Source organism: Anabrus simplex, chromosome 1, assembly GCF_040414725.1.
Source record: "Anabrus simplex isolate iqAnaSimp1 chromosome 1, ASM4041472v1, whole genome shotgun sequence".
NCBI lineage: Eukaryota > Metazoa > Arthropoda > Insecta > Orthoptera > Tettigoniidae > Anabrus > Anabrus simplex.
Window position 1 is genome coordinate 966,586,841 of NC_090265.1, and position 23,505 is coordinate 966,610,345.

Here is a 23,505-nt window from a genome sequence, read left to right on the forward strand (position 1 = left end):
TGGAGACTTGCCGCCCACCAATCACATTTGGAAGTATTACATTCCTATTGTAAGGGATAAGTAACTGTGAGCTGAAGATAAACATTCAAGATAACAAACTTTTTGTTCTTTGCGACGGAACTATGGACAAGTCAGGGAACTGTGTTTTTAGTGTGTTTTTTCTGCTTTTGGAAGCGAGGAATAGCCTGTGTGGTGCTCAATAGAGCCACTTGCTCACACAGTGTTTTGAACATTCTGAACAGTAGAACATTCAGTTTGGCAATGTTCGGACATAGTTACTGATTTGGCTCATTAAATGGGTGCATGTGTGAGTACCTGAAGGAGACTTGTCAGTGACAATCTTGGTCATGTGCATGCTGTACGTAGGCTCACAAAATTTTTCTTGTAGGTTATATTTGGCAGTGCAACCTTGGTGAACTTAACTCAGCAGTTGCAAAATGCCAAGGCAGCTTTCCTAAACAGTAGACGAAGGAAATGCATGTATGTGAATTTTTTCGCGACTGATACGACGGAGGGAAGATCAAATTGTTTCCAATTCCGGTGCAGACAAAGTGCGATAGTTGGTTTGAGTCTGCGCTCTACATTTATGAACCTTGGAATGATATTGTTGGCTTTATGGATAAGATAAGTGAAGAACCCCTTGTGGGTGGAGGACGCGGAAGAAGAATACACCCACGGTATACCCTGCCTGTCGTAACATACGACGAAAAGGGACGACCAAGGGATGATTGTATTAGAACCATGGAACTACCTGTGATTAGTACCACCACGCGGGGTACCACCATCATGGGTCGCTTTTACTTGCGCATAGTACCACTTCTTTTGTATTAGTCACCTCCTCTATCTGATCATTATCCTTGTAACCAACAATCTTTACATACTGCTGACTGAATACTTCTGCCTTTTGAAGATCCTCACATACACACTCTCCTTGTTCATTAATGATTCATGGAATGTCTTTCTTGGAACCTGTTTCTGCCCTTAAAAGTACCTATACATACCCTTCCATTTTTCACTAAAATTTGTATGGCTGCCAATTATGCTTGCCATCATGTTATCCTGAGCTGACTTCTTTGCTAGATTCAATTTCCTAGTAAGTTCCTTCAATTTCTCCTTATTTCCACAGCCACTTCTAACTCCATTTCTTTCCAATCTGCACCTCCTTCTTAGTCTCTTTATTTCTCTTTAAGCTGGGTCTTGAACATTCCTTACTATCTTTCAAGGTACAAACCTGTTTTCACATTCCTCAACAAATTGCTTTAAAACCCATCCCAGAGTCTGCTTACATTTTTATTTACCATTTTCCACCAATCATAGTAACTTTTTTTAAACCCCTCATGCCTGCTTTAACAGCCATATGATACTGCCTAATAGTCCTACTTTAAGGCCTTCCTTTCTATCACATTTATTTTTAACTACGACAAAAACAGCTTCATGATCACCAATACCATCTATTACTTCGGTTTCTCTATAGAGCTCATCTGGTTTTATCGGCACCACTTCCAGGATATTTTTCCCTTTACTTGGTTCCATCACTTTCTGAATCAGCTGCCCTTCCCTTATTAGCTTATTTGCCATTTGTTGGTCATTCTTCCTGTCATTTGTAGTACGTTCCCAATTGACATTTGGTAAATTCAGATCTCTGGCTACAACCACATTCCTTTTCTTGTCGTTTCCAACATACCTGATTATCTTATCAAATAATTCTGAATCAGCATCAGCGCTACCCTTTCCCTGTCTGTACACTCCAAATATTTCAAGTGGCCTATTATCTTTAGAAATGAGCCTTACACCTAGAATTTCATGTTTGTCACCTTTAACTTTTTCGTAGCTTACAAATTCTTCTTTCACCAGAATGAATACTCCCCCTCCCACCATTTTTATCCTATCTCTATGATACACACGCCAGTAATACCAATATAAATGGTCCGTTATTGGACATATACACACTCCAGTTCCGTGAGGAAATTTCTGCATCCATTATATCATTTCTCAGACATAATTCAACTCCTATTACAATATCTGGTAAGTATATATCTATTAAATTACCTAATTCTATTCCTTTCTCTACAGTATTTCTACAGTTCAACACTAACATTTTTATGTCATCCCTACTTGATTTCCAGTTCCCTGTTCCCTTATCACTGCTCTCCAGACCACTCCGTTTCCCTGAATGTACCTCCCTATTATCCTTCCAAACAAATTTCCTAATTTAAACGTACCACTGCGGTTTAAGTGAAGGCCATCCGAGCGCAGATCTCTATCTCATACCCACCCATTAGGATCTAGAAATCTCACTCCCAGTTTCCCACATACCCACTCCATAGTCTCATTTAAATCCCCAATCACCCTCCAGTCAGTATCCCTCCTACACAGTATTCCACTGATAACAATCTCCACTTCCTTAAACTTCACCCGAGCTGCATTTTCCAGATCCCACACATTCCCAACTGTGTTGGTACTTATACCAGCTTGCCTTACGTTGTTGGTACCAACGTGAAACACTACCACCTCCTTCACTTCTACTTTCCTCAACATCTGGCTCAACCTAATTCCTGAATGACACTACCCTTTTTCCCTTTCCTCCACACACTTTCTCCGCATGTCTAACAATGGAATCCCTCATGATCAGAGCCTCAACCCTACCCATTTCATTTGATCCCCTCCCCTCCTGGTCAGCCCTATCTTTCCTTACAGCTGCAGAAGCTACTTCCTCCTCCCTTTCCTGCTCCTACGGCCCTGTTCCATCTGTCTTTTCCTATCATCTAGTCTACATTTCCCTTTCCTACCTTTTCCCTTCCACCTACTTCCCCACATCTCAGCAACAGTTCGGTGTTCCTCATCTTCCCTCTCTTGTTCTACCTGCAGTGACTCGTACCAATTTCTCACAGACACCTGTCCTGAAGTCTGATCCTGAATGGAGCTCTTAGCCTGCAATCTCTTTCCCCTTAGAACATTAGACCACCTGTCTTCCACAATTCCCCCCTTTCCTTCCCGTCCCTCTTTAACACCTACTGTATCCTGTACATTGTTTGAGGGAGGCCTACTTTCCTTCCTGTCTTCTGAGAGAATCCTAATTATCTCCCTCATACTCCTCAATGCCTCGCCACACCCACAATTCCTACACTTGCATTCCTTAGCCATTCTTTATGGAAAAATGAAAAGGAAAGGAAATAAAAGAACTTCTATCTATTAGGTCATCAGCGCAGAGGCTGGTTGGATCCTCAAATAGCACCCTAAAGGTTATGCAGTTATAAGGAAACCCCAAAAACTAATGTTGGCAACAAAATGAGGCATACTAGGCAGATGAGGAGTGAGGTAGTTTGCCATTACTTTCCCCACTGGGTCAGAAAGTACTATCGCAGCAAGACTGTCCCTATGAGCAACACTCCACAGCTTCCATATTATCACAGCCATGGATGTTCACTGGGGCTTCGGTGGAAGCTACACTTTACTCTGGCCTGTGCCAAGAGATGCATGCAAAGGTACTGTATCCATCAAGAAATGACAGCAGGCAGGAAAATAACTTATGTCAGAAAAAATGAAAGGAAGGAAATATAGTCTAGGATAGTACATAAAGATCACACGACAATAAGGTAATTAATATATTGAACCTTACAAGCCTTCACTCAATACATTGTTCAAATCCATAATAATAGCCTAAGCAAATACAGAATATATAAACTCCCCTCCTTAAGGACAGTGGCAAAATAATAATTTGATTAAACAAAACAGTGTAGTGTTTGGCAACAAATGGCCCACGGTCAACTCACTTCCAGAGAGCTGTTAGCCCTGGCAGTAAGGCAGAAACATAAATTATAAATAAAATAAAAATAAAATGCAACATCGGCAGTACGGTACTGGTAGACTACAAAGCTACATGTCCCACCTGGCTGACCTTGCAGACTCGGCACATTCCACCTCAGCTATTGCTCTAACTCCTGACCTAGTCAATTATCTGAGCCAGCCACCACGTAACAGCACTTGCCACGCTAGTGTGCCACTAAAACTCCACACTTTGCAATTACCACATGATCTACTTCCTTGTTGCCAGACAGCATTACCTAGCTTCACCTCCAAAGCAATGCAGTCTCTAATCATCACTCTTATCTCCACTATGTCACCAACTTTACCTCTTATATCTAGCAATACTTCCATCATCAACCAAATCATCACTACCTCTCTTATCATTCAGATGTACCTCACCAAGCTTTCACTCAACCCCTTCAAAACAATATCATCTCACATAATAGCAATCCTTCCACCACTTCTTTCTCTTTCAATTATTACTGTACCATATCTATAAATCCAACTTACTTATCTCCACTAAACCACCAACTCTACCTCTTCTTACACCACAATAAAACATCAACAGCCAACCATATCAACACTTCCTCTCTTATCAATCAAACATGAACCACTTCCACCAACTCTATCTCTTCCACCATCCATAATTACCAACTAGACATCACTACCTCTTTTACCGTTCAATCATCCACCCCTTCTTTCTCCTTCAATCATCTCTATAAATCCCCCATTCTTATCTCCACTAAACGACCAACTCATCTCATTACCATTCCTCTCGTGCCATGATCCCCTCACCATATAGTAAGCACCTCCGCACGCCCAACAATATAAACTTGCACATGTCACCAGACCAACCCCTTATGGATACCCCCACTCTTAATCAACCTCCAAATTACATTACACCACCACTTCTTACTCCTTCAATTATTACTATACCAAATCTATAAATCAGATACTCTTATCTCCACTACTCCACCAACTTTACCTCTTACAGCATAACATAATATCAACAGCCAACCATATCAACACTACCTCTATTATCAGTCATTCACAATACCTCATTACAGTTAGTACTCTCTTGTCATGATCCACTCACACCTCTCTTGTCAATCAAACTTCTCCACTACTTCACCAACTCAACCTCTTCCAGCATTCATAATTACCAACTAGACATCATTCCCTCTCTACCATTCAATCATCTACCACTTCTTTCTCCTACAATTATTACCATACCATCTCTATAAATCAACCATTCTTGTCTCCACTACACCACCAACTCTACCTCTTACATATAACAATACATCAACAGACGACCACTTACATCATTCTTATCAAACAGACATAACAACTCCACTACCTCTCTTATCATTCAGACATTATACCTCATTACAATTACTCTATTACCATAATAACAATACATTTTCAGTTATCCATACCATCATCATCTACTGACTCTTTACTTAAATTCTTGCTTCTATTTACTACACCCTCATCTTTATTGTCTTTCCTGTCCCACAGATCTTTTAAACTCATACTTTTCCCTTTCCTCAAGGCCCCCTCTTTGCTAGGTGTCACTTTTATCTCTTTCTGTCCTTCATCGTATCCCTCATATATTTTATTAACTCATCAATATTATCCGTAATAATTCTGTTCCGCTCACTTATTGTCTCTTTAAGACTATCCCTAAGACTATCCATAATAACTCTGAGCAGGGTTGCCATGGATGTTGTCCCCAAGCTAGACTCCCTCGGAACACAACCTCCTCTCACCTATCTGCCAAACCAGGACCGTCGTCTCCAGAACTATTTTCTGGAACCTTCTTTCTTGCACTCTCACTCCCATCCCCTCTTCCATTTTTTTTTTTTTTTTTTTTTTTTTTGTTTCGACATAGACCACCTCCGCGTCCATTTGCCATAGGAGACTACTAGTATCTGGTCCCTGATCTGAGCCCTCAACCCTTGCAGTCTTGCTCTCACTACTGTAGATGCTTCCTTAGTGTCTTGTACTTCTCGCTCCCATCTCTTCCTATGTCTCTTTTAATCCACATTTTATCACCCTGCAGATTTCTGGCGTTCTTCACCACTATGTCCGTCATCAGTGTTGATATCAATGTTACCTTTATTGGTCTACTCCCCCTTATTCTGCCTACTCTCACAACATCGTCTATGTCAACATCGCTGAAGTTTATTTTATTTTTCTGTTGAACTATGTCTGCCATCTTATTAATGATATCGACCTTCGCTTCTGTCTTCTCTTCCTTCACACCGTAAATAAATATAGATTTTTCTCTACGTTTTTGACTAGTGTCTGTTGTTTCCTCCTTTAAGTTCCTCATCTCCTCTTCCGAAGTTTTTATTTTCTCCCTTTAAGATACAATATCCCTGTCACTGCTTTTCATTTTTGTTCTAGTTTCCTTCATGATCTGTTGGAACCATAGCCTTGTCTGTTCATGTTCCTTAGCTTGCTCCTGCAACAAGCTTTTTATCTGATCAAATGGGCAGAGCCTCTACTACTTCCTTAACTATCTTCCTTATCACTTCGACGTCCTCCCAGCTCATATTACCACTGTTTATAGGGCCTGGATTAACTTCTAATCCCCCAATTACCAACACCGTGACCACCACCGCCACCAACAACAACTCTACCTTCAGACCTATCTCCACTTTGCCTTCATTCCTTCTGGCTGTTCTCTTCTTTATTCTTCCTTGCCATCTTCCTACTGCGACCCTAAACTGCTCCACACCGTTCATCTTCTCAGTCACACTCCGGTTGACCCTTCCGCTCCCCACTTTACTCCACTCTTCCCTACCGGCACACTCGCCACGACACGTCAGCTTGCGATACCTGCTTAGGCTAGACTGTAATTAATATATAACTACACCACATACCACACCCGGGTGTCTGGAGTGGGACATTGATGATGATGATGTTGACTACACTACAATACTACTTAGTCGTACTCTATTTTTATCCTACAACACCACATCAGGATAAAAACTGCCATAATTACTGAATTCCAAAAGGAGTACACAAGAATTACACAATTCTAAACTGCAGTTAAGCCCATCCTAATTACAACTACAGAATTCTAGTAAGAGAATTTCTACGGATACCTCTACTATACTACACAAATAATTTACAATAATAGAATAAGCACGCTAATTTTTAATATGTTACTCATATACTACAATAATTTTAAACTAAGTTCAGGCGTATCCTAATTACATCAGGTTTAGGTTGGGACTACAAGCAGGCCACACCATGCGCTCAATTCTGACTTAATCCAGGTACTCAAGTATACAAGCGGCAACATGTAGGCGAGCGTTATTATTTATCAGGATAAAGTTCTCACCGAGTCTGTGATTCGAAGCAGTGCATAGATTTATTCAAGTGTCTGGGTTAATTGATTCACACGAACAGCAAGCTCACGGCACACAATTCAATTGACTCGCAGGAGACAGACTCAGTAGCCAACACTAATAATACAGAATACTTGTTTTGATATTATATATATTATATATTATTATTATTATTATTATTATTATTATTATTATTATTATTATTATTTGTTTTGGTATCCTCCTGTCCATTCTTCCAATATGTGTCTTCCAGTTTTGTATCTTTGTACTGAAGTACTGGTTCAATTCTTAAAGATAAATTATTTTAAAATATTTTCAGGTAAAGCATTGTGACCTTTCTGTGTGATGGATGTGAAGGGATAAACTCTCATCAATTGCTGGATGTAACATAATAAATTTCTACTTCGTAGACGTAATATGGTCAACTATCGCTTGTTAATGGACGGAAAATAGCAGACCACAAGATCTTTATTCAGACTGGAGCACATACGAGTAAAGCAAAATACACACAGAATAATCACAGCCGACGTCTTGTCTCATAATGTACTGAATTAACAGTCATATTCATGCAAATTCTAGAATATAGCCTAGAAAATGGACAGATAAAGTAACAATGAGAGCTGTATCTTAAAAACAGTACACTCAAGGCATAATATACTCATCCTGATTATTTTAAATGGATAAACTCTATATAATGAACCAGTAATTCAATCCAGCAGTTCAGACTTCTATGACATACACTTTGAATAACAAAGCAGAAAAGTTGAGATTAATTTTGTAATTAATATTATTAATGTAATTTTGAAGGAATCTTTGGTGAGAAATGAATAGAACAAAATTTTAAAAGGGTGACTTGAAACTGCACATTTTGACAATATTACCAGCATTGCTCTAAATAGACCCAAACCAAGGTCATGTCTTTGTTATGTAGGCGCACTGCAACGGATAGAAGGACTCTAACTCTTACTTACGACTTTGTTTCATAAACATCATTGGAGCATCCCATTCAGCCTCGTAATAATGTACTGTTGTTAAGAAATATGTGATGCTGGAAGCAAAATGAATACTTTGTTATTATGAAGTTGTAAAGTATATCCAGTTATCTAAAATAGTATAAATTGCAAGATAATGTGAAGTGAATTATTTGTGAGGAAATATGAAAGGGGGTGATTGTAATTTAAATTATCATGTTAGCAATTATTTTTCAGATGTCTGTGCGTGCCATTGATGCGGTATTATAATCAGATTGAGTGTGATTTGATGGTAACTCCATCTGATGAAAGCAAGTGTTAATTTGAAGGAACAAGTTGTTTTGATGAGGCTCTAAACCTAAAGATTGAAGTGATGGTGATTGAAGGTTGATTGTAGAGGAAAGAATAGCGACATGCTTCAGCGTTGTGGTTGGGCATATCTATAAAAAATAGGTGGAAGATTTTACTTACCCCATAATTGTACTTAGTATAGGAATACTATTCTTCCATTCATTTAGGTTTTGGCTTATTTGTTAATATTTTAGTTTGATTCATGCTTTTGCTATGCATATTTTAAAATGATTTGGTTATTGAATGAATGACTTAGTATTTGTGATATAAAGTAGCTTGAAGGGATCAAAAGGGTTTTAAATTGTACATAAATATTGTACTTATGACATGCGGTATACGTAGTCTTTTTGAGATTTTGAGTTGGCTATTCACAAAGCTTGGGATAGTAATTATATATTAGTCATCGAAAGTTAATAATTCATGGGGAGTTTCCTGAACTAAATAAATCAAATCAAATCAAATCAAAATCTCTTTATTTGCAAATGAGGTGTCTACCTCGGTGGCAAATGGTACACTAAAATACATTATTGTCAAGCACTAAATATTAAATTAACAAGAGAAGAAAATTTTTCCTATAATACAATATTATACAATTTACGCTAACAATGTTTTCTATTAAACACACAGCTCATCCTTATACTATATCCTGTCCTACTTACAAATATAGTCAACTGATATACAGTATGTGGAATTACTTCAAATGATACTATACAACTGGTATAACATTAATATTTACATTGCATTTATTTATTTACTTTTTTTTTTTTTTACCCGTTCTGGATCCTAAGTAGCATAACGACCTGCTGCGTCTTAACCAGAGCCCCTTTTGCCACCACTTTTCAGAGTTCCTGAAGGGCCTTCACAGCTACCGTAGCGGTCCCAGGGCCCTCGAAGTCCCCACTGTACTTCACCCCTACAGGCAGTCCCCTACTTTGGCTGTCCAAACTCCTTAGACCAGGGGATGGAATTAATTTATTCACACACATTTTTTTTATATACAATAACCTGCACTGGTCGAATGCCCTCTAACATTTCATTTATTTTCTCTGTTGCTGTTTATTCTCTTCTTGAATATCTGTACAGATTTTGGAAAAGGATCAAACACTACCCCTGGTAAACTGTTCCACTCCTTCACACCCTTCCCAATGAATGAAAATTTACCCCAATCGCTTCTGCTAAAATTCCTTCTAATTTTATATTTGTGGTCAGTCCTGCCGATATAATTATTTTCCAACTGAAGCCTCTCACGGATATCTCCCCATGCTTCTTCTCCTGTATAGGCTCTATATAATCCTGTAAGTCTAGTTTTCTCCCTTCTCTTACTTAAAGTTTCCCACCCAAGTTCCTTTAACATTTCTGATACACTACTCTTTCTCCTGAAATCCCCTGTTACAAATCTTGCTGCTTTCCTCTGCACACTATCTATTTCTTTTATTAGGTATTCTTGGTGAGGATCCCAAACACTGTTTGCATATTCCAATAATGGACGAACCATACTCAAGTAACTTTTTTCTTTTAATTCTTTGTTGCATCCTTTAAGTAGCCTCATTATGACATGTAATGATCTGTATGCTTTCCCAACAATGTCATCAATATGACCCTTCCAGTGCAAATTACTTTCAAATCTCACACCTAAGTATTTGCACTTGCCATCTTTTGGGATAACTACCTCATCCAAAGTATATTCAAATTCAGTTTTCAAGCTCCTGTTTGTAAAAGTTGTAACAGTTGATTTGCCTCCATTAACCTTCATATTATTTTCTTCAACCCATTGTTGGATACTTTCAAGGTCCCTTTGTAATTCTGAACAATCCTCAATGTTGTTTATTTCTCTATAAACAATTATGTCATCTGCATACAATCTTATTTTTGATGTTATATTGTTCCCTAAATCATTTGCGTATATTAAGAAAAGTAACGGACCGATTATACTACCCTGTGCAATTCCCTTCCAAACTTTCTCTTCCTGAGATACATTATTTCCTACTTTGACTTTCTGAACCCTTGAATTTAGAAATGCTTTTATCCAACGTGTAACCCTTACGTCCAATCCTATTCCCTCCAATTTCTTTAATAATATTCCATGTTCCACTCTATCAAAGGCTTTGGAAAGATCTATGGCTATGCAATCTAACTGACCTCCTGAATCCAACTGATCTGATATGTCCTGCTGAAATCCCACCAGTTGTGCCTCACAAGAAAATTTCTTTCTAAATCCATACTGGCTCCTCATGAACCAATTTTTATCATCACATATCCCTCTGATGTACTTCGATATTAAACTCTCCAGAATTTTACAAACTATACTGGTCAGGCTGATTGGTCTGTAGTTCTCCGGTTTCCTTTTATCACCCTTTCCTTTATAAATTGGTATTATTATAGATTCCTTCCATTCCTTTGGTATTACACTATTATTTATGACATAGTCAAAGAGAAATTTTAAATAAGGCACTATGTACCACCCCATTGTCTTTAATACCTCCCCAGTAATTTGATCACTCCCTGCTGCTTTTCCTTGCTGAAGCAGTTGGATTTCTCTGAAAATATCTTCGTTTGTGAATGAGAAGCTTCTTGTTTCCCTCTGTCTCTCTCCCTCTCTATCTTCTGTTTCGGTTTCCAACTCTTGACAATCATCTACTGAATCTCTAAATTCCCTACTAAATAGGTTTGCTTTCTCAGTATCTGTTAAATAGTGTTCACCCCCTTCTCCCACCATTGTAGGAATTTGGATTCCTTTTCCTTTTTGATTCCTGATATATGAATACAGCTTTTTCCATTTCCCTTTGTGGTCATTACCCTCTTGAAGTATGCCATTCATATAATTATCTTTTGCTTCCTTTTTCACTCTATTCAGTTCCCTCATTAGCTGTTTTCTAGTTTCTCTACTCTCCCTACCCTCTTTGATTTTCCTGTTTACTATTCTACATTTTCTTTTTAATTTTCTTATTTCCCTTGTATAATAAACAGGGTCTGAGGTCATTTTACCCTTCTTAACAGGTACAAATCTCTTCTCTCCTTCCCAAATAATTCCTTTAAATTTAGCCCAAAGTGTATCCACGTTACTCCCTTCACTTATCCAACAACTGAATTGTGAGTTAAGGTAAGTCCCAAATTCATCAACTTTAGTTTTTCTGTACAATTTCTTGTCTTGTGTAACCCTCTTATTAAGCCTTTTTGGTACGGGTCCTACATCCATTATTACAGCCTTATGGTCTCCTATTCCTTCAATTACCTCAGTTTTATCAACAATTTCCCATGGTTTAACCAAGAATACATCTAGTAAGTTATTGAGACGAGTCGGTTCTTGTACTACTTGTGTAAATCCTCCCTCCCAAATTAACTTATTTGCCAGTTTCTGTTCATGGGCTTCACTTGCAGCTCCTTTCCATTCAACTGAGCTCGATAGCTGCAGTTGCTTAAGTGCGGCCGGTATCCAGTATTCGGGAGATAGTGTGTTCCTACCCCACTGTCGACAGCTCTGAAGATGGTTTTCCGTGGTTTCCCATTTTTATGGTTTTATTTAAAAGTAATTACCAAAAGCGTTAATACATTTACGAGCTGGAAGACGAGACACTCTATTCTGGTTTTGTAGAAAGAGGTAGGTTGCTGACGAATCCACAACCGCACTCACTCTTGCACTTCCTCGTCCGAATAAAACCAACGTCCATGAATGTCTTTCTTCTTCTGTGATTCATTGGTTTTCCCGGATAAGGCCATCAATCCACCCTATCACAACAGGAGTAATGGCTCGATGGGCCTGTCCTGATCACGTATCGTTTTTACAGTGATATACGCTCTTCTCGGAATCTCCTATGCCACTCGTGCACACTCGTCATGGACATGCAGTGTTCGCCATATACAGCAGACATGCGACGATGAGTTACGTGTACTCCAGCACCCTCAGCCACCAGAAAATGAACTGCGCTTCTCTGCTCTTTTTGGCTTCCCTCCATTTCTACAAATGGACGAACACACTGACCAGTCCGTGCACCAATAAAGGCATAAGCCAACAACTGAGTACACCTGTGAGTTGTCACTATGCAGTTCTTCTACCACAGCAATGGCAGTATCGATAAGTAACAACAGTGTATAATATAACTATTTAAAATAGTTTATTTGAATCCACCTTTATCAATACACTCATTAAGTGAAAGAAAAACTAATTTATTAAACCAAACAGAAACATGTTAGTTCAGGGTTGCCGACAGTGGGATTCGAACCCACAATCTCTCAGATGCAAGCTGACAGCTGTGCGCCCCTAACCGCACGGCCAACTCGCCCGGTCTTCGCTTGAATTATGATGATGAGTGATTGTACTCAGAGTATCAGTTGAAAGAGATGTAGAGGGTGAGAATGTCATATGTCTTCAAATCAATTACATGAGGAGATATTTATTTGCAGCCCTTCTATTCTTTTATTTCAAGTAGTAATTATTGAATGTTACTGCACATATGATTCTCGGCAATTTGGTATACATAGATGATGTATTCCTTTTGCTTTATCTACTTAGGCTACTAGTTAATATTTTACATTCTTTAATAGGATTAGTTGATTTAATTTTCCTCAAAACGGGGGAATGGTAAATTAAACTTGTGACCTCATCCTGAGGTGGTGCAGCTCTTTTTAGGCTTCGGGCCGATGACTTTAGATATTAGGCCCCTTTAAACAACAAGCATCTTCATCATCATCATCATCATCATCATCATCATTTTTAGGCTCACCCGTAATGGAGGTGAGCTGCATGTACCATTTTCACCACATACCAGCCCTCCTACCTTTCTTAAATTTCTGGCAGTACCAGGAATGAAACCCGGGCCCCCAAAGATGGCAGCTAATAGTGCTAACCATTACCCTTTGGAGGCAGACAATGGAGGAATAATATGAAGGAACGTAAGAGTGGCCATTATGATCAACCTTGTACAAAAAAAAAAAATAATAATGAAATACCATGATGGTGCTTGTTTGGTATATTCTAGTAAATTGTAATTTTATGAAATAAATATTTGAGATTTGTTTAAATTAATTTCTGTGTTTACAATCAGGAGAAATGTGTTATTTAACAGTCTCCGTTGTTAGATTCAGACATCATTATTGACGTGATATGTAGTTCAGAATTGGTGATTGTTGCAAACAATAACAAATCAATCTTCATATTGTTAGTGAATCCCTTGTATCATTTGATTGTAATTCCACTTGTCCACCCATGCTGTAATATCTATCTATATATTTTAGTTCTGTTCGGGCCTGCTATGGACCACGTGGTCCTTATCTCTAGCAGCTTTCTTCTTTGACCAGTACTCTTTCATTCTTGCACTGTGAATGTCTTTTCGCTCCTGAGTCCATTTCACACCTCCTCCCAGACGTACTGGTTTCTCTGTTAGTGACTGGAGAGAGTTTGATGTTCTGATCAACGTTCTGTACCTATTCCTGTCATAGATTTCACTGGGAGCAATGTCCAATTCTTGAAGGTCTTTTCTAACAAGTCTTGTCTATATCTATCTATATCTATCTAGATATCTGTATATATATAAAAGTTTTGTCTGTACATTGCTCAGAATTTAAAATAGATGGTAATTCTGTATCGGTCGTGTCCACAGTAATAAGGAAATGCACTTTTTAATTTTCCGTAATTTCTGTCTGTCTGTATTGTACACGCAACACGGGAAAAAGGCTGAAGAGAATTTAATGAAAATCAATATGCAAAGTCAGAGAATAAGTCGCTACAATCTAGGCCATAAATAATTTTACTCATGCTGAGAGAAATGGTAGTTTAGGAGAAGACTTAAAATGTAATTCTCAAATATTTAAGTTATTAGTGGTCCTATCTTAATGAAAATCAGTATGTGAAGTCGGGGAAATAAGTCGCCATAATTTAGGCCATAAATAATTTTATTCGCGTTGAGTGAAATGGTAGTTTACGGGAAGGCCTAACTTTTAATTCTCAAATATTTATATATTGTATCGATAAATACAATTAAATACAATAAAATTAAATTTCCAATAATTTATGTCTTGTATACATTTTTACTGTACTGACTATGATCACAGGGATATTCATGAATTTGGATTTTTGTTTCTAAGTCCATATCAGCGCCGAGTCACGAGAAAATGGGTTAACAGAATTTAAAGAAAATCGGTACGTAAAGTCGGAGAATATGGAACTACAGTCTACACTATAAATAATTTTATAAGACACTGTAATGTCATAGAATCAAAGGAAAACTAAATGTGAAGGCCTACAATATAGAAAGCTCGTAAAATTGATCAACATTATATTGACCATTGTTTGTTGTGATGTGCTTTTTGTCTTCTGTTGCTGCTCATCTCCGATCGATAGGATTACTGCTGTGTACCGAGTTTTTTTAATTTTTTTATTTGCTTTACGTCGCACAAACACAGATAGGTCTTAAAGCAACGATGGCATAGGAAAGGGCTAGGAGTGTGAAGGAAGTGGCCTTGGCCTTAATTAAGGTAAAGCCCCAGCATTTGCCTGGTGTGAAAATGGGGAAACCATGGAATATCCATCTTCAGGGCTGCCTGCAATGGGGTTTGAATCTTGGATGCAAGCTCACAGCTGCGCGCCCCTAACCACATGGCCAACTCGCCTGGTCGTACCAAATGTAACAGCCTGCCTGAATATTGGCAGGAAGTAGCTGGGGAGTTATAAAACTTTCTTCTTTAGCATGTCATTCCTCTGGTTCATAAATTTTCTGATACTACTGGTACGTTAACACTGGTTCATCATAGAATTTGAGCTATTCAATCCCTACTCTGAGGCACTGATTGGAATGAGCAGTGTGCATATTTAACAGAATAATGGCAGAAGATTGCTCACGGCTGTCTGCGGCCTGGTCATTCCAGCTTTGGAAATTTGGACTGTTAGATCGGCACTGTAGTACTGTTCGGTAAAAGTGAGAAGATGTGCGGTTTTTCATTTGATCGCATATTTTATATGATAACATTGTTTTTAACGCTACATTGCTACTGACGTTTTATTAATTTTCTATGTTAAAACTTCAGTTAGGAAAACCACAAAGACAGTCTTTCTGAGAATCCCGTAGCGATGCATGGGTACATCAACTAGTTTATTATATTATTCCAGAACCTTGAGAGATTCTCCATGGCTCTGGCAGCGGGACATCGGCCTACCACTGCTGGGTTCCATAATTTAAATCCGGATCACTTCATGTGAGATTTGTGCTGGTCAAAGCAGAGGCAGGACAGGTTTTTCTACGTGTACTCTGGTTTTCCCTGTCATCTTTCATTCCAGCAACACTCTCCATTATAATTTCATCTGTCAGTCATTAATCATTGCCCTGAAGGAGTGTGATAGGCTTCAGCTCCTGGGACAGTTCCTGTCCCCACACTGTATGGGGGCTTCATTAATTAATTCACTTATTCATTCCATTCCCAGCCCGGTTGAAACTGGAAACGGGCTGTCGATTTTTTATTCCTGAACTTTGAGTAAATGTGGAAAAATCCTTCCAAGTACTTCGAATCTTTGTCTTGTCATTTCATTTAGCTTGTTCGTTTCTACCCATCCTACCTCACATTTTTCTTTGATGTCCTACGATAGTATACGAGGGTTGGAACTTAAATAGTGGCAACACTGCTGTGGAGACGCTATGCAACAGAATCTAATATTATCACTGATAGCACACGTTGGTTACATACCTACCTTACCTCAGAGCAAATGGACTCGCCCTTCCCACATCACCTGCATGCGCACAAGCGAGAGAAACACAGTCACTTGTGAGTTAGCGGTCTAACGTAATGTTGTCACTATGTTTTCCAAACAGGAATAACGGAGTTGGATCAAGATTGAATGTGCCAGAGGTCATACAGCACGACAGTGTCATCAAGGTCTTCAAGAGGTTTGCGGGGAATCTGCATTGCCTTACAGAACAGTGGCACGTTGGGTAAAAGCCTCAACGATGGTCGGCAAACTTTGGTGGACATTCATCGGGCAGGTGGTCCTACGAGCGTCCACGTTACTGGACAGTGATCAAAACCAGATGATTCGTGAGCTCAGAACTGTTGTAGAGATTCGACGGGCAGTAGACCGCTCCATTCGCACCATCAACAGAACAGGCTCTGCTGAAGGTATACTACGTCTTCCACATCGCTGGCAACGGGTTATACACAATCCTGGTGACTACATTGAAGGACAGTAAAGGTTGCTAACCTGTAACTCTTGTATCTGTTGTAAATAAATAGTTGCCACTATTTAAGTTCCAACCTTCGTATTTAGGCAGTGAGAACAGAGAACATCGATCACACCACACCCATTAGGTGAGTATCATGTTATCTTCAACATGGGTGGCACCCAGAGCAGAAAAACACAGAACGAGTATAGTATTCAGAGTGAAATGAATTGATTTAGTTAGTTACTTGTTTACATAAGCTTCTCCTCAGGCCAACACTTCAGATTGATATTTATTCTTTGTTGATGTATGATTATTTTGTAATATTTCATTTTGCATTATTGTTTTAGCCACACATTTTTGAAATGAGTTACTGTACTATTGTGAATTTTAATATCCTCGTATTTATTCCATATTATTCTCATATATAAGTAAGTGTTGCTGGAAAGAAGAGTACATAATTTGTAATAATGATATGGGGAAATGGGATTCGTTGAGCTTATGAAGTGGGGAGCCAGCTGGGAAGGTTTGGGAGCCATTGTATTAGGGTCCTAAAATTATTTCATTTCTTGTGCAGAAATAACTAAGTATTATAGTCTGTTCCAGTTCTTAAAAGACACTCACATTAGAAGGTAAAATTACGAATGTCTTTCTTTCTTCAGAGGCAATATCCTCCACCTGTAAGTGTTTTTGCTTCAGAATTCAAAAGTGCTCAGTATTTTGTTTTTTATGTCAGTGGGGCTGATATTTGTCCAACTTCTTGGCTAAATGTTCATCGTTGAAGCCTTCGGTTCAGAGGGCCCCAGGTTCGATTCTCGGCCAGTTCAGGGATTTTGATTGTGCGTCATTCCTCTGCCTCAGGGACCGGTAGTAGAAGTAGTAGTGCTGGTATCAAGTTGTCTTTCTGCTCCCAGGATAGCGGGTCTGATTTTGGCTGAGGTGGGTGGCATTCAAGGGTAACTATGTGCTATTGGATTTAGACACATTAAAGAAATTATGCTTGACAAATTTCTGATATTCCAGTGTTTATATGAATTGAAGAGATATTAAACAAATAATGCTATTTATTAATTAGTATTTCTCTTGCATTTACCACTTTAAAATAAGTTTTATTTCAAAAAATGTATTTTTCCTCTGATTGATATGCACCTCTTCATGAAAATCTGTAATATTTGTTTGTAAAATTAAGCTGGTTTTAATAGTGTGCATAAATATCACCATTAATTTAACAAAATTCTGAACAATGATTATATATCCTTTTCTTGTAGTCCAATGTATATTAATATTCTAAAATGTATTAAGCTTTTAAATCTATTTTTTTCTTTTTTCTTTCTTAGTCCAACGAGCCTCCAGAAACTATCACGGTGTCCAGCTTTGCGCAGAAATTCCGTCCACGTAATGTCACAGCTTTCATGACTCCTCCACGATACAGTGATCCTCTGTCTCCTCGGTTAAATAGCGATCCTTTATTAGGTGCCTCATCAGTTACAAAGATGAAAAGTGTTCCATCTGATGGTATGCTTGGAGGCTTTCCTGTCAAGTGTCTAGATATGATTGTAAGTATCAGAGCTACTTATATTTACAATCTACTTTTTGTTTACATGCACGTAATTATATTTACAATTTTTTTTTTGTGTTTATATGCCTGTAATTCATGTCTTCCATTAACTGAATATCCTAGAAATCACGACAGGAAATTTGGCATTGATTACAGCAGAGTATATGACCAAGATGCAAGCTGTTGCAAGCTTAGGATTGGTAGTACTCAGGAGAAAAATTGAAGACAAACATCCTATTTGGAAAAACGTACATTTTCTCACTTTTAACAAACAGTACTACGGTGCCAATCTAACAGTCCAAATTTCCAGAGCTGGAATGACCAGGCCACAATAACACCCATTATCCTACATAATATGACCATAAAAACTATAATAATATCCCAAGGTCATCAAGAAATTATGAACCTTATGAGGCTAGAAAGTGATATTGTACATGTAGCACAAAACCCGTTATGTAACGCTTTGTGGGTATCAGTAAGGGTTTTCTGTGTTTTCTTTTCTGCTAGAAAGAATGAAAATGAGATCTTCAGTTGTTGATATGAATTAACATTCCTTATTATTACAAGTACAGGCATAATGGTCATACATATATACATACTGAACCTGTTTTGCTGGGTCTTAACTCAGCCTGTAAAAACATGATACTCACCTCACAGGCATGCAGGTGGTCAATTAGGTTGCTCACCAAAGCAGCCACAGTTCACATTCCATCCACTGACACGAAATGAAAAATTCACATTTCTGTGTTTCGATTTCCATGTAAATATGGAGGTTTTGTGGCTATGATCATCACGTTGTTGTTGTTGTCGTCGTCATTACCATATGCAGTTTCCAGCTGCTAGCCAGGTCTGCTTGGAACATAAGCCTCTCCATTTCCTCTTGACTTACTACCACTTCTATCACTTCTCCCTCTTCACTCCTGCCCAGTCCTCCCCTCCTCCCTGGTCTTCCTCTTGGTCATTTTCCTGTTATCTCCATTTTGTACATCCTCGTGGGTATCCTTTCCTCGGTCATTCTCTTCATATGTCTATACTATCTAAGTCTAGATGCCTCTATCATCACATCAAGTTACGTAAAACTACAAGGTTGATTTGTGTTGGTTGTTCCCCCCCCCCTGGGTCATGTTCGACAAATGGAAGAAGATAGGTGACCTAGAAGAATAATGGTCACAGCCACAAAGGGGGCAGCAGAGAAAGAGACCTATGAGGCAATAATTTTATTGCATTTGATGTTTAATTTCAATGTAAGCAGTGCATTTGCAGAAGACGCCATGGTGCTAGTTGAAAATACAGGTTTCTGGTGGTGCTTAGTTTATTTGCAGAGGCATCCAAGGAATATGCTGAAAGAAGTAACTGTCCATTGAAAATGTATTTAATTGTATCCCTTTGTCTGTTATAACATATTTTGTTTTAGGTTCGCCTTTCCAAAATACTAAATGCTAAAAAATTGAAGATCAATCGTCTAAGAGACATGAATGCAGAAGCAGAGAAGAGAAAGTCGTATGGTACTTACATCCCAGAAGACTTCCAGCGTCGTTATGCAAGTACCATTATTGAATTGGAACGATTGAATAAAGATTTACAAGAATACTTGTCAGCAGTTCAGAGTTATTGCCAAGAGGTTAGTGGAGCTGAAAATGAGCAGGATGTTTTGTTTTATGCTTAAAGATGCTTACATTATTCATAATTGTCTGAACTGTTTAGACTAAGTTAGTAGTTTGGTTTATATTTTATAGATAGCACCTGAACCTAGTTTGGCTGCAATGTTGGAGCCTGCACATCTGCGAGAACGCAGCCAACAAGAAGCCAGAGATATGGTAGAGCGTTTTAATACTAGTTCAGGGAAGTGTATGGTAAAGAACAACCAAATGTTGAACCTGATCACTCAGCTTACAGCATTGATGCTACAAGTAAAGGTTAGTTTCCTTAAAAGCAATCCTATCTCCCAATTTAATCTGTAGTAACATACAGGGTCTCTCATATAAACTCAGACCGAACGCACAGTGTTTGTACTCTGCACTACGGCAGCTGCCTCAGCCAAACTTACGTCGTGCGCTGCCACTCTGTGTTTAGCGTGTATACAATCTTATATAAAATCTTACCTTATTCAAGATGCTGGAAGTGTTGTCCTTCCTGGGTTATACAGGCATTGTATCTGGCTGATGCGAGTGAGTTCTGCCACTGTAATGTTTTTTATTTCATTCGTAATGTTTTGTGAGGATTTGTTCGATACATTTTTTCTTTCAGTTTACCCCACAAGTAAAAAATCACACACTGTTAGATCTGGAGAATGAGGGGGAAATAGACCATCACTGATCACTCTGTCTGCAAACACTTCCGAGATTGTCAGAAGGGAATCTTCTGCTGTAAAAGCAGGGCTGAATCTTGTTGAAACCACCCATGCAATTTTTCTTCTTCCGTTAACTCAGGCCTTTCCAACTCAAGCACTCAAGCAGTGGTCAGTGCATGTCAGTGCATGTGTGCGTAAGAGACAGTACATTCATTCTCATTCTCTCTCTGTGTGTGTCATTCTCAGTAGAATCTATTTGATAATAGAACAGACAGCACAGCAGTTGGTTTCTCTTTCATTAAAAATGTCGTTTAATCCTTCATGGGTGGAATCATATTTTGTTGTCAATACCAAAGGGAAAGCTCAATGTTTTAATTTGCCATGTCATTTTAAGCGTAAAGTCTTCAACCGTTCGACGACACTATCATAATAAACAAGCTTCAAACTATGATGACATTGTTGGCGCAGCAAGAACCGAACGAATTGCTAAGTTAAAATCGGACTTACCAAGTTCTTCAGAGATAAGTAATAACTTAATCATTAGGAATTGTTTTACGTGTAATTTAGGGAATTTGTTTTCGTTCTTGGGTATGTATTACTAAGAATTGTTTAAAATTAGATTTCGATGTGCTGCTAAGAAAACACAAAGATAATTATTTTACCTTCCTGTCCCACAGATCCTTGAACCCAAGACTCCAGAAGGTGCAGTTCGAGCAAGTTATATTGTAGCTCTGAAAATTGCAAAAAGTGGTCAACTCTTTACTGGCGGTGAATTTGTTAAAGAATGTTTAATAGAATGCTCAGAGGTATTGTGTCCACGTGCTGTGGCCCACTTTGAGGCAATAAGCTTGTCAAAATAAACCATATCTCACCGTGTACAGGAACTTGGTGCTGAACGGAAAGAGCAATTGCGGACCATATGCGGGACTTTCCAGAAGTACTCGATTGCTCTCGATGAGACTACTGGCAAAAATGACACGGCACAGCTATCTGTTTTCGTCAGGGGACTCGTAAAAGATTTCACTATAACTGAGGAACTACTGGACATCATTTCCCTCAAAGATACTACCACCGGTGCAGATATATTTGTAAATGTTGAAGACGCAATGAACTACATGGGCTTATCGCTCGAAAATCTGTGTACTGTAGTGTCGCTACTGACGGAACACCAGTGATATCGTCGGTTAGGCAAGGTTTTGGAGGCCGCTTCAAAACGAAGTTGTACGGTGCTGGGATACCTTCAATATTATCGGAACATTGTGTTTTTCATCACGAACAGTTATGTGCAAAAAACTTTTGCAACTTTAAATCTGTTATGGATACTGTGTCAAAATGTATAAGTTTCTGCAGAAAGCAAGGTTTGAACCATCAGCAGTTCAAAGAATTTTTAAAAGATCTCGAGGCAGAATATAGCAACATTCCCTTTTATTGTATTGTGCACTGGTTAAGTTGCGCGAACGTTCTAGCAACCTTCTTTGCAATAATTGAAGAAATTGCTCTGTTCATGGAGATGAAAGGTTCTCCACAACTAACTTTGCAGAATAAACAATGGGTAGCTGACCTTGCTTTCTTGGCGGACATAACGTCTTATATGAATGTTTTAAATATTTCATTGCAAGGGAGAAACAAATTGATTAGCACCATGTGTGATCGAATTAAGGCTTTCAAAATGCAGAGTTTATTATTGAAAAGTCAGCTTGAAGTCGGAAATTTTGAAATTTTCCTTCATTAAAATCTTTGCGTTTGTATATTTACAAAAATCTTGGAGACAATCAGACATCGTTACTGACTTTGCACGATGAACTCGATGCCCGATTCAAAGAAATGAATGAAATGGCACCTTAACTTCAAATATTTATGACCCCATTTTCAGCGCATCCTGAAAAATCACCATCGTATTTCCAAACAGAGCTGATAAAACTACATTGCGATGCAATCCTAAAAGACAGGTACTATCACTACAGCAGTGATTTAATTTCCTTTCACAAAGGTGTTCATCCACAAGAATTTCCCAGGCTTCATGCACTTGCCTTAAAATTTAAGTCTAATTTACTTACGCTTGCGGAACAGATGTTTTCAATTCTGAATTTAAATATATGTAGAACTAAGACTTCTCTGACTGATGCTGTCTTAGAGGCTGTACTTAGAATTTCTACTGCCAAATCGATTGTACCCAATATTGGTAAATTAGTTGCCGCAAATCGATGTCAACAATCGACTTAAACGCTAAATGTACATTAAGGCGAACACAATGTATGTGAAGAATAAATTGTGTGTTTATGTGTTCATAGAATTGTCATAAATAATATTGTTTTCGTCAACTGCGCGCTGACTTGACAACCTGTGGTTCTGCCTTTGCCACTTCCCCTCCTTCCCTCACCAGCTCACCGGTGCTACAGCACAGTGCCGGGGCTGCTGCTGGGACTAGCCGGGGCCGTAAGAGCACCTCTGTTGGAATCGTTTGCATTAACTTATGGAAGAACGACGTCAAAATATCGTCTTTGTACCTCTCTGCGTTTACTCTCATCCCATAAAAAATAGGTCCAGTTATTTGTCTTGCATTAACAGCACACCAAACACCAATCTTCCTGTCATAATGAGGGACTTCATAAACACTAATAGGATTTTCTGCACACCGATAGCAAGAGTTTTGACTGTTTAAACGGCCATTAAGGTGAAACTAGAACTTTTACATATGAAAATACGGTGTTGCAATGATAGCTGCATCAGAGATTCAGACTGGTGACTCATGATTGCAAGGTCAGGAACTATGCGCGTGCCTCCCATACTGCAACTGCGTTTCGTCTGGGTTTATATGAGGTACGCTGTATGCGCAGCATCATTTTAGAATTTTTTGCTTTCAGAGTAGTGTATATTGTATCTTCTTTGTCAATATTAACATAACTGCTTGTTGGAAAAAGTAATGAAATAAAACAAAACCCATTTTAGAAACTCTTTAAAAATATACAGAATATCATTTTCTATTAAATAAAAATTGAGTGTTGTTATTTCTTCTGAGTTACGT

At 38.5% G+C, this 23,505-nt stretch overlaps 1 protein-coding gene across 2 annotated transcripts in view; it reads left to right on the forward strand.

The window, feature by feature from the left end:
• The window catches only part of LOC136875237 (protein lin-9 homolog), a 172,498-nt gene that overhangs the window by 133,159 nt on the left and 15,834 nt on the right, over window positions 1-23,505 (forward strand). For both annotated transcript variants that reach the window (XM_067148871.2, XM_067148872.2), the window contains exons 6-8: window positions 17,970-18,188; window positions 19,605-19,811; window positions 19,927-20,106. In XM_067148871.2, the coding sequence (XP_067004972.2) occupies window positions 17,970-18,188; window positions 19,605-19,811; window positions 19,927-20,106 (606 nt within the window). The remainder of the gene's footprint in view (window positions 1-17,969; window positions 18,189-19,604; window positions 19,812-19,926; window positions 20,107-23,505) is intronic.